The following is an 11,581-nucleotide window of genomic DNA, read 5'->3' on the forward strand; positions in this document are numbered from 1 at the left end:
GGGACAACTTGGGTCTTGGGGGAGGCCATAGGCAGACAACTAAAGGACACACCCCCAGAGGCCCAGGGGCTGCAGCTGATCAGACCAGGGAGTAATCCCATCTCCCAGGGACAAAGCTACTTTTTGTTTTCCCATTAACCTTCTTGTGTGCGTGCACCTGTGTGTACAGATCACTGGTGTGTGTGTGTTTGTGTCTGCTGAGGTGCCTGGAAACAGTGACACAGGCCCAGGTGGCCCAGGGACCACCTGAGCACAGCTGGTGGGGACCCCACTGGGCAGCAGATGGCTTCTGCCTGCACCCACGTTTATTAGCCAGGGTAGGGGAGCTCTGGGACCTTCCCCTTTCTGCCTGAGTCCCTACACCCATAAGTGATGCCAGTGGATCCTGCAGCGTTCTGGCTGGTTCTGAGAGGAAGACCTCTGCTCTTGAGAAGCATCCCTGGACGCCCAGATTGTGAGGTGAGGCCTGATGGTAGGCTGGAGGTATTGTGGCCAGAGCTGGGCTCTGGAGACCTAAGGCCAGGATTTGACTCCTGTTTCTGCGCCTTCCTTGCTGTGTATCATGGGAAGTCAGTTTCTCTGAGCCTTAGTTTTCCTATCTGTAAAATGGGGCAACATCTATCTCAAAGGGTTCAAGAAAAGATGAAATGAGATGATGTCCTGAGGTGCCCACATGGTGCCTGCCCCACAACAGTCTGGAAAGGGCAGCCACGCAGGCAGGCACTGAGGGTAGGAAAGCGGGCCTGGGAAAGGGCCACCCTGGCAAGGAGCCCTCACCAGGTAGACCCTGGGCTCATCACTGAGTCGGTGAGGGGCAGTCATTTGTTCCTTTATTCACTCTCTTATCTCCCTCCCACTGATGCCCTTCCACTTGGTTGTGTGGGAGCTGTGGACACCCCAACCCTCTGGATACTCACAGGCTGGTGGGGGTGGGAGACAGTGTATGGCTGAGGCCATGGGTTAGGTAGAACCTTGGGCTGGGCCCTGGGTCCTTGCAATGAGGATATTGGCCTGGGTCTGGGAAGCTGAATGGGAGTTTGTCAGGTAGAGAAGGTGGTTGGGGGGTTCCAGGCAGAAGGCATGGCTGGCGGGCCGGGCTGTGTGGCTGGAGTGTGGAGAGGAGGGGGGTGGGCCCAGAGCCACCTTTCTGGTGAAGCTGAGGAGCAGACTCCATCCCTTGTGCAGAGCTCTTGGGCTGGAGAGGTTTTGACCATGGGTGATGAGCCTGGGGGCTGAGCCTGGGGGCTGTGAGCTGAGGAGGGGGGCACGGGGTCGACAGGCTGGTCCCTGATCCTTTTTGCAGCCATGAGGGAGGGTCGGATAATGGTACACCGGGCAGCCTCCTGCCAATCACACCATCCTTTGCCCCTTCTGTCCTGAAGGTGGCTCCTCAGACAGTGAGAGACAGGGCTCGGCCGGAGGGGCAGCCCCCGGGCCCTCTGGAAATGGAGGTCTGCTGGCCTGTCTTCTGCAGAGGACAAGAGGCTCCTGCCACAGTCCCACTGTAGGCTCCCAGGATGTCTAAAACTGCGTGGATTTCAGGACAGAGCGCTCCCGAGTACCATGTGTTGCCTTCTTTACTGCCCTGTTCAGGAAAGACATGGAGGGGTTGCGTCTCCCAGGTGCAGAGTGACCCTGACCTCTGACCTGTGTCCATCCTGAGGACTCAGAAGATACTGCTGCTCTCAGGGACCCAGGACTGAGCTCCCTGAGCACATGATGGAGGGTGGGTGGGCAGTGACAGCATCGACAGATATCTAGGGGCTTTACTAGTAGAGTCTGGGGCCAGCGAGGACCCCCCAACAATCGCCATCACACTGTCAGCTCTCCCCCTTACAAAGGGCTACACTCCCTTCCCCTTGACCTCTCTCAAGGTGGAGTTGGGGGTAGCTGGGTTATTTGGTGGAAAGTGGTGGAAAGAGCACGAGACAAAATCTACGCTGTCAGCGGGGAGACCCAGCCCTTGGTCACTCTCCCAAAGATGTGCTGTGTGACTCTCAGCCAATCCTATCCTTCTCTGGGATTCTGCTCTTCCTTCTGTCCAGTGATGAGAGTGGGTGGCCAGACCTGCCCCGTTCTAGGGTTCTCTAGAGGGAGGAGATGTTGGTCCCAGGGCTGGTCCACTCACTGGTTCTGCACATCTTGGATGGTGTCCGGCAGCGGCAGGTTCTGGGTCTCAGGCAGCAACAGTGCAGCCAGGCCACTCAGGACTGGCACTGCCCCATACATCAGCAGGGGCAGTGAGGGGCTATGTACACCCAGCAGCCGGACCAGAGGTCCCAGGATGCCTCCCGCTCGGGCTGACATCTGGCCCAGCCCCACTGCGGTCATCCTGCCGGCACAGAGGCACCTATGAGAGGCCACTCTGCCCACTCCGGCCTAGCCCTGCTCTGCGCAGGGAGGCACAGGGGGTCAGGCTGGGCCGGGACGCACCTGGGCAGCCCTGAGACCGCAGGAAAAGAGACACAAGGCACGAACATCCAGGTCTGGGGAAGGCCACGCCCAGCCCCCTCCCAGCCCCGGGCACCTCCGTCCTTGGGCCCAGGCACAGCCTCACCTGAGCACGGTGGGGAAGAGCTCACCAGTGTAGATGGTGATGCAGATGAAGGCAGCTCCCACCCCACAGAGCCCCAGTAAGGCCAGGGCTGCACGCAGGGCCACCATCTCTGCGGACAGAGACTGGCTGAGCGGGGGTGGTGGCGGGGGCCCCAGGATCAGGTCGGGGCTCTCTCTCCAAATGTCTGGGAGTCACCTCCACTCAGGTATCCCCACACCCTCCACATGCACCATGTCCTAAGTGACCTCATGGCCACATTCTCTGTCCCCCAATCTGCTCTGCCCTCAGACATCTAGAACCAGACCCTGGGGGTCCTCCTTGACACCCCCCGCCCATTTCCCTGCCCCCATAATCCATCACTGCGTTATTATCTCCACAGTTATTCACAAGGCTGCCCCCTCCACTCCGGTCCTCTCCCACAGGGCCACCACCATCTCTCCCAGATACCCCTGCAGCCTCCTTCCTAACGGTCCTTGCTCCAGCCCAGTACCCTCTGAGGACGGGGCCAGGGGGTCTCTGCTCCTGGCTCAGCCCGTCCTCCCCCAGCCATGTGCCCAGGTCTGCGGCTCACCGAGGGGCACCAGCGTGTTGGCCAGGATGCAGAGCCCGGCCAGCACCAGCGATGAGGCCTGCATGGGCCTGCGGCCCAGACGACTCAGCAGCAGCAGAGTGCTGATCTTGGCTGGAATGTCAAAGGCCCCCAAGAGGACCAGGAGCAGGAAGATGTTGCTGCCCAGGGCCTGGAGGTCCAGGGCCAGGCCGAAGAAGGTGAAGCCAAAGGCAAACCTGGGGGTGGGACAAGTCGAGTCAGGCTGGGGCGTGGGTTGCTTCTGGGCTGGTTTGTTCTCAGACTCATTTCCGACCCCCTTCTGCTGGCTCTGTATGGCAGAGGGTGGTCTCTGTAGACTACATTTCCCAGGTTCCCTCGCCAATGCTGCTCCTCACTGGGTTTGGTCCATGGGAAGCTCTGGTGGGAGGCTGGAGGCGGGGCCAGGGGAGAAGCTGGGGTATTCTCCCCTCCTCTCCCTGAGTGCCATGTCTGGCAGTGGCTATGTCCCCTCCACAGCTCCAAGTCCCATGGAGCAGGCCCTCCCTCCGAGGCCCCGCCGGTTCTGGTCTTTGCTGGGTGGCCCTGGCTCCTGCGCTCTGATAATGTATCTTTCTCCTCCCTGGTCCCTCCAAACGAGGGTGGATGTGCCTTTCTGTCGTTGAACTCTCCGACTGCCTCATTCTACTGGGCTCTTCAGCTTTCCCAGCACCTTTGTCATGTATCCTCCTTATTAATCTCTTCTGTGGACTCAGCTGCCTGAGCCCATCCGGCCTGGGCCGTTTCCTCGGAGAGATCAGTGCTGCAGGTCTTATCCCGGAGGCACTCCCAGCCCAGCGGGACCAGTGAGAGTCAGCAGAGGCCCCTGGCTGGATGCCAGCTAGTGCCCTATGCTAGGTTCCCTGGGGCCCAGGTGGGATGGGGGCTGAAGGGGGATCTACCAGCACGGAATGGAGACACAGGTCCGGAGGCCCAGTCCAGGCGTATAAAACAGGGTGCCCAGGCTGGCGGGAGCCTGCTTCACACTCAGCTCCTCCTGCATGGCCGAGAGCAAGACCTTTGGGGCGGGGGGGACGGGGCGCAGTATTGGACACTGTCAGCACTGGGGGCTACAGGCAGGCCCTCCTCCCCAAGACTCTTATCCTAGGGGTTCAGGACCCTTGGTTGGCCTCCCAAGGGCCCCATGCAGGGTCAGAGAGAGGGCCTGAGGGTCCAACCCCGGGGGGGAGAGCCAGCCCTGCCTCACCTCGGTGGTCAGTGTGTCCCCCACTGCCCTCTTCCCGTTGATGGCAGCCACTCTCTGCAGCTCCTGCAGGCCCCGCTCCAGCCTGCCTGTGACGAGAAGCCATCGTGCTGACTCTGCCAGCCACCTAGGGCAGGGGATGGAGGAAGGAGAGTGGGAGGCCGGTCACACTGCCGTGGCCCTCAGGGCCTGGCTCCAGTGGGTGAATTAGCCTCACTGTACCTCTTTCCCAAGGGGGTAGCCTCACTGGTACCCGCAGAGCCTGGGCTCAGGGTGGTGATATGGGTGGGTGGGCAACGAAGGGTGCTGTGATGCGTGGCAGCCACACCACCTCAGCCACCCTCCTCCCCCAGCAGGCCACCCTTCCTCCCTCCCCCTGCCTCCCTCCCTTAGGTTGGGGTTGGGGTCCCCGTTCTCCCCTTCCTGCCCCCCTCCTGACCCCATGGCCCTTCCCCTGCATCACCTGGAAGCCAGGTCTGGGTGGGCCTGGTGCAGTAAGCGCACCCCTCCCCGCCCCCGCCAGTGGCTACCGGAGCACAGTCTTGCAAGCCCACCACAGGCTATAAGCCTGCCACCAGGGTCCTTCCTCCACTGTCTGGTACTGCCCAGAGGTCACACAGCCCCTACTGTTGACCTCCATGGCTGTGCCTTCCTGCCTGAGCAGGCTCCTCTCCTGGTGCCCCTTCCTGCAAGCAGCTTTACACCTGCCTGGAGGGCTCATGCCTGCATCAGGGTCCTGACATCACAGCCCCTCCCCACCTGCACCGACTCAGTCAACAGTTGGCATCTCTGCCAGACTGGCCCCACAGCCCTTGCCTCAACTTTGGCCCTGTTGTCCAAGCCAGGATGACAGCAGCTCCCTCTTGAGTGCCAGTTGGCCACACACCCCCAGGGACCCCTCCCCATGGCAGGACCCAGACCCTAACGGCCCTCAGCATCAAGTCCAGACCTCCTGCACTGTCTGCCCAGCCGACTGAACCCCCTGTAGTGCCCACCTCTCCACCCCCAGGCCTTTGCTTGTGCAAGTTCCCCAGCCAGGTATGCTTTCCATTTCCGAGAGCAGCCATAGTATGGGGCGCCTGCTCCACACCCACCGGGGCCCTGAGCCTCTGGGGATGGAGGGAGGAATCCAGGTGCCTGACAGAAGTAGAGTGGACAAGAGCCAGTGACCTGTTGGACTGGGGGGAGGGGACGGTGAGGGAGAGGGTGTCATGGCAACTCTGACTCCAGTACCTGGTGGGTGGGGGCTGCTGTCCATGCTGGGGGGGAGCCTTGGGGAGGAGCTGTGTAAAAAGACGTTATATTTTGGTGCTGCGACACCAATCATGGAGATGTCACACAGGCGTTTGGAAACAGCAGACTGGTGGCCAGGGAGAGGCAGGACTAGAGAGGGAATTCAGGGTCTGCAGCATTTGGAGGAAGAGCTGTGGGCACAGGTGAGGCTGCCTGGGGAGGGCACGACAAGGTACTGGCCACGTGCTACTGGGGCCAAGCACGGTGGGAGGAGAGAGATGGCCACGGGATCACGGTGGGTGACGGACGGGGAGGAACAGGGAGGGAGAAGGGTGAGGAAGGGAGAAGGAGCACCTGAGAGGAGCAGGGAAAGGAGACGAAGGAGACAAATCCTGGACAATTGAGCTCTGGGTTGGAGTAGGTGAACATCGAGGGCTTGTGGCTGCCAACTCTGCCATCCTATGACTCCCCTGCTGCCCTGTGCCCCTGGCTGCCTGCGCCCCCAGCCCGCTGCCCCTGGGGCGAGGAGAGTCTCCTATTCCCCTGGGTGGAGGGTAGGCAGGGTCTCCTCCTCTGAGGGGGATGGGGGCAGCACCCACCAGGAGTACACAAAGCAGAGGAAGAAGGGGGCAGAGACTGCCAGCTGCAGCAGCGTCCAGTCGCGCACACCATAGGCCACTGCGGCCAACAGGACCTGGCCGAAGCTGAAGCCCAGGGCGTTGAAAGTCATTGCCAAGGCTCGGGCTTGTGCTGATGTCCACTCCACCACTGCAAGGAGACCACATAGGTCATTCCAGGAGCCTTTGAGAGCCTCCCCTGCATGGCCCCGGGTCAGGGGGACCTACGGAGAGTACTGGTGTTCATCATGATGCCCGCGATGGCAAAGGCAGCCAGAAAACGGAAGAGGCAGTACACGGGGAAGGTGGGGGCAAAGGCAGTCGCTGTGCCCCACACGGCCAACTGCAGGTAGCTCCAGGTCAGCACCAGCTTGCGCCCAAACCTGTGACACACACCGGGATGGTGGCCAGGTCCACTGTGGGCCGCGGGGTTCTGGACCACCGGAGCCCACCCTCTGTCCGCTGTGCAGAGGTGGATGCTAAAGGGACACCTGGGGCCAGACCCACATCCTTCATCCACGGAGGGCCCGTGAGCGCAGGTGCACAAAGACACTCTGGGCAGGAAGTGAGTTCCCTGTCAGCAGGAGCATCCAAGCAGCAGCTGCAGGCAGGCGTGTGGCTGAGCAGGTTTCAGCAGTGAGTGTTTGATAAGGGCATGCTCCTCTACAACCCCAGAGGAGAGACGGTGAAACCAAGGCCCAAAGAGGGCACGAACTTTGCTCAGCAGCACAGCCAGAGGGTGTCAGGAGGGGCACTCACACACAAGCATCTAGCGAAGGCAATGGGGCCTGCCTGCACTAGGGGTACGCACCTGTCAGAGGTTTGGCCGCACACGGCGGCTCCCACCAAGATCCCAGCCAGGAAGATGGACTGGGCCATGGGCTTCAGGGCCTGAGAGTCACACACCAGGTCCCACTGGTAGGAGAGATGGGAGGAGCTGAGCTCAGGAGGTTGGAGGGGGAAGATGAGAAAGCCCAGGTGGGAGGGGGCAGAGGACCTAGAGAGGAAGGTCCCAGGCAGCTGAATGTGGGTGCTGACCTGGTGACCTCGACCTCTAGGGTCATAGGGCAGGGCCCTGTGGGACAGCAAGGGCTGTCACCTCCTGCCTAATCCCCTTAATTGCTCCCTTTTGCCTCGGGTCAAGGGTCAAGCCCTCCCCAAGCTGGCACCTCCTCCCACCTCCCTCTGCTTCTTTACAAAGAGGCTCTTCCCGCTTGCTGGGATGGGCGCCTTTCCTACTTTCCCAGATTTGTCTGATGCCTCAGGAATCCAACGAATCTTCTGAGTGGAACCGAGCCCACACGTGGAGACGGCTGCCTGAGCCACCGCTGTCAGGCGGCAGCAGGGCCAGCCTGGGTGTCCAGGACACCTAGTCGGTGCCGCCTGCTCCTCTACCAGCACCGGGCCTCTGTAGGCTGTTTCCTGCCACCCCCTCCTCTGTAGGGCGATGCAGCTAGAAGCTCCCCTGAGAGTGGGGCGGCCTGCACCGGCGGTCCCTCCTGGGAGTGGGCCATTCGGAGTCCAGCCAACTACGAGCAGTGACTTTGGCCTCTAAGGTGGCCGGACTCGGGGAGGTTGTCAGGAGAGGCCCTTACCTCAGCCACGATGGTGGAAGTGAAGGTGCTGTGGTCGTAGACCCAGCCATCAACACACGGCTCAGTGGCAGCCTCACTCCAGTTGGTGGCTGTGGTGTTGGGCTCCAGGAGCTGCCACTGTGGATGGCGGAAGCGGCGGCACTGGTGGGGCTCATGGTCGGGACCCAGTGGGATGGACACAGCCAGGAGGGCCTCAGGGCCCAGGGCACCAGGGGCACTGGCCTGGGCAGTGCTGTTGTCCAGGAGGGGCACCCAGCAGCGGTGGCTGGGCACGGCGGCCGAGAAGTTCTCCAGCATGTTGTGAGTGGTAAGCCACATGATGGGGACCACCAAGGCCACCGTCTGCAAGACCTGGAACCGGCCCAGGCTGCCCACTTGGTCCAGGAGTTCAGAAAAGGCCATGGAGCCCTCCAAGGACCCCCTGGAGGTGCCCACGTCACAGAGGCTGGCTCAGGGCCAAGCGGCCAGCGCCAGGAGCCTACCTCCTCTCTGGCAGCACAGGCTTCGCCAGCCAGGCAGCCTGGAGCATGGCAGCGGCCCCAGCTTCGCTGACTCGGAGGCCAGCAGCTGTCACTCAGGGTGGCTCCAACGGGGACCCAAGGCTGTGTGGTGGGACCCTGTAGCCACTGGCATCTCCCCAGAGATGCAGCTTCCCCTGGACCTCTGGGAGAAGCTGAATTTGAGAAGGGGGAAAAGTGGAGACTGAAGTCACGCAGACTGGAATTAAACTGTGACCAGGTGGCATTTATAGAATAGGGGTTAGTAATCATTTCCTCTGTCAAAATTTAACCCAGCTCTGAGGGAGGCACAAATGCAAAAGAAGAGCAGCCCCTGCCCTGCGTGGGCTGGAGGCCTGGCCAGGAGCAGCCTGGTCTCTGATGGCCGTGGGGGAGGCCTTGGCTTTCCCCTGGAACGCGTGCAGCTGCTGCTACCCCCTGGCACCCCTGCCTGCTTCACTGGGGAGCCTCCTAATCTTTGGGCTGGCGGGAGCCTGGAGCGACATCCCGTGCACTGTGAAGACCTGTGTGTGTGTGAAGTCACCGGCCACCATCTGAACCCCGTGCCTCCCAGCTGGTGTGGCCTCACTCCCCGCCCTCACTTCTCCTCATTTGCAATCATTGATGCCTGTCCGCCCTTTGCTGTCACCCTCTCCTGAGCCCTCTATGGGACTTTCCAATGTCACCAGACACCTTCTTCAGGCAGTGCCTCCGGCCTGGAATACTGTCTCTAGCCTCCCCCTTGGATCACATTCTGCATGGACTACAAAAGCCTCCTCCTCCAGGGGGCTCTCCTTGCTTAGCCGTGTCCCCCCTCTCGCCTGGAAGTCCGCAATGAGCCCATCTTCACACTGCTGGCACCCTTCTATTATTGTCCAGCTGGTCTCATTCCAGTTCCTGGGAGGGCAGGGGACCTTCTGCTGAACACCCGTGGAACCCAGCGCCAACTCAGACAACAAACAGGTTCCGTGAAGACTTGCTTCAGCTGGTTTTAAAAACAGCTCGTATTTTTTTCTCCTGATTATAAAATTAATGTATACACCTTCCAAAAGACTCAGAAAATATGGAAAGGAAAACAAAGATCACTCCTAAACTTCTAAACCAGCCAGTGATCACCACCCTTAACACCTTGGTGCAAATATTTCCAGACTCTCCTTTAGCCCCTGGTATGTTTACTTCATCAGCCTGGGCTGCAAACTAAGCTTAATTCTCCTTTTGTAAAATCCAAATGAAAAGCTTCTGACTTCCCCAGTGATTCTAACCCATTTGTATTATTGTGGTTACTGGCATGTTGGGACTTACATTTTCTTCTTTACCGTATTTTCTCTTTACACCTTTGTTTCCTTGTTCCCATTTCCTATGGAATTTCAGATTTTCTTGCTCTGTTTGTCTTCCATCCTGGTTTGGCAATGGGACTTTTTATTTATGTTAGCTTTATATTTGAACTCACAAACTAGGAGCTACCATGTATTTTATACCATTTCCTGTCTTCAAACCTCCCCCCTTGTCTTTCATTCGCTCTCATTAGAAGATGTCTCCCTTCTCCTAATTTCACTAAGAAAACAGAAGGCGTCAGAAGCTAACCGTCTGATTCTCTTGGCAGCCCGCCTGCCTTGGTGCCCCCACGGTCTGCCTTCCCTCCTGCCACCGTCAATGCCCTGCGTGCTCCCCCTCGTCCTGGCCAGCCCCTTACTGTGTGCCCTGCAGCCCACCCCCTCCACCGGCTCAAGTCCCCCTCTCTCCCTGGCATCTATCTTTCCCTCCCTACTGGACAATTCCCATCAATGACAAATATGCTGTTTCTCCTCCAATCCTCAAAAAATCCTCCTCCTTTCCAACCCATCTTCTCTCTTCAGTGCCACTCCTTTCTTGATTTCATTTATAGCACAATTCCATGAAAGCATCACCGACACTCGTCTCCAGTTTCTCTCTTCCCCTTCTTTTTTGATTCATTCCTATAAAGTTTTGCCCTGTCCCTCCACAGTTACCAAAGATGTCCCTGCTGCTGAATTCAGTGGCATTTTCAATCCATACCTGAGTCGCGCCCTCACCGCCCCTGCCCCTTCTCCCTCCAGAAGACTCATTGGTTCTCCTTCCCTCCCCACCTGCTTCTCAGTCACTTTGCTGGTTTCCTCTCTTCTCCTCACACTCTGGCCGTGGGAGCCAAAGTGCTTAGCCTTGGTTCTCTTCTCTCTATCTTTTCTATCGTTGGGACGATTCGGACCTCTTCTTGGAGTGCTAAACTTTAATCCAACTGCCGATACTCAGGGGCCTATTGAGATAAACTTCCAGGCCCCAGGGGAGCCGCTCCTACCTAGGGTGCCACGTCAGCAAACCCTTAGATGACTTCTATGTCCCTTTACATGCTGCACTTGACCAGAAGGCTGTCTGTCCAGGTAGCCATCATCAATGTCAAGGCCCCTCTGGGCTCTCTGCTTACTTCCGGGCTCCTTCTCACCCCAAACAAGGGTCTCCTCTTCCTTGTTCTTCCTACAGAACTGTCAGGCCTTTAGCTCCATTTTGCAATTATTCCCGTGGAGACTGTCCACTTCGTGAAGTATGTCATAAAGTTTGTTTGTACCATCTCCACTGTCCTCTTCAATTGTTTAGTAAGAGTTTTGGGAACGAGGATGGGATCCTAAGCTAACTGCGAACGGCCTGTGGGACGAGACGCTCTTTGCGCTGACGGTTCCCCCAAATCACTGCCAAAGGCTGTGGGGAAGTCACTGTTGGATTTGAGCTCCACTCCCTGGCGTGCAGCTCTCTGACCCAAATAAACCTCAGTTGTTTTCTTTAATCATTTTATAACAGGCCTAATAAACATCCCACACTTACCGTGGCCAGAGCTGAACTCCCCGCTCAACATGCGTCTCTCATGGCTTTCCCCATCTCAGCTTTTGGCTTGCTCGGGACAGTGCCCTGAAGTCATCTCTGACCATTCTCTTCCTTTCACACCCCGTGTGCCATTGGCCAGAAAGTCCTGTTGGTTCTACCTTCAAAACGTGCCTGGGACGTGTCCACCTCTTAGTGACTCCACTGCTGCCACCTTGGCCCAGGTCGCTGTCCTGCTTCCCTTGGGTCATTGCAGGGACCTCTTCATTGGCCTCCCTGCCTCCACCTGTGACCTTTACAATTTATTGTCCACACACAGATGGAGGGATTTCATTTTACTTCCATCAGACCATGTCACTGCTGTGCTCAGTACCTGGCGGTGTCTTATCTCACACTAAGTGAAAGCTGAAGCCCTACAAGGAGCGGCCCTCTCCCACCGCTTTAGGCTCATGTCCTCCTT

At 58.7% G+C, this 11,581-nt stretch overlaps 1 protein-coding gene across 3 annotated transcripts; it reads right to left on the reverse strand.

The window, feature by feature from the left end:
- Positions 1-826: 826 nt before the first annotated feature.
- SLC22A12 (solute carrier family 22 member 12) lies at positions 827-8,356 on the reverse strand. Of its 3 annotated transcripts, none has more exons than XM_033121632.1 (10): positions 7,793-8,356; positions 7,009-7,112; positions 6,528-6,580; positions 6,180-6,348; positions 4,351-4,474; positions 4,046-4,161; positions 3,129-3,343; positions 2,558-2,666; positions 2,129-2,332; positions 827-1,585 (listed from the first exon to the last, which is right to left on the reverse strand). In XM_033121632.1, exons 1-10 carry the CDS (start codon positions 8,192-8,194, stop codon positions 1,522-1,524), a joined length of 1,560 nt encoding a protein of 519 aa, XP_032977523.1. In that variant the 5' UTR covers positions 8,195-8,356; the 3' UTR covers positions 827-1,521. The 3 variants fall into 3 exon arrangements, with proteins under 3 accessions (XP_032977523.1, XP_032977522.1, XP_032977524.1); XM_033121631.1 differs by having other exon boundaries at positions 6,426-6,580; XM_033121633.1 differs by lacking the exons at positions 6,180-6,348; positions 6,528-6,580.
- Between the last annotated feature and the right edge of the window lie 3,225 nt (positions 8,357-11,581).

The sequence above is a fragment of the Rhinolophus ferrumequinum genome, chromosome 11 (genome assembly GCF_004115265.2).
Source record: "Rhinolophus ferrumequinum isolate MPI-CBG mRhiFer1 chromosome 11, mRhiFer1_v1.p, whole genome shotgun sequence".
Lineage (NCBI taxonomy): Eukaryota > Metazoa > Chordata > Mammalia > Chiroptera > Rhinolophidae > Rhinolophus > Rhinolophus ferrumequinum.

Excerpts from the sequence above, each read along its gene's own strand:
- SLC22A12 (XM_033121631.1), bottom strand. The coding sequence starts at position 8,194 with ATGGCCTTTTCTGAACTCCTGGACCAAGTGGGCAGCCTGGGCCGGTTC. Across the intron at positions 2,667-3,128 it reads CAACACGCTGGTGCCCCTCG|AGATGGTGGCCCTGCGTGCA; the intron begins GTGAGCCGCAGA and ends CTCTGTCCGCAG. Across the intron at positions 1,586-2,128 it reads ATCCAAGATGTGCAGAACCA|GGCAGTAAAGAAGGCAACAC; the intron begins GTGAGTGGACCA and ends TTTCCTGAACAG.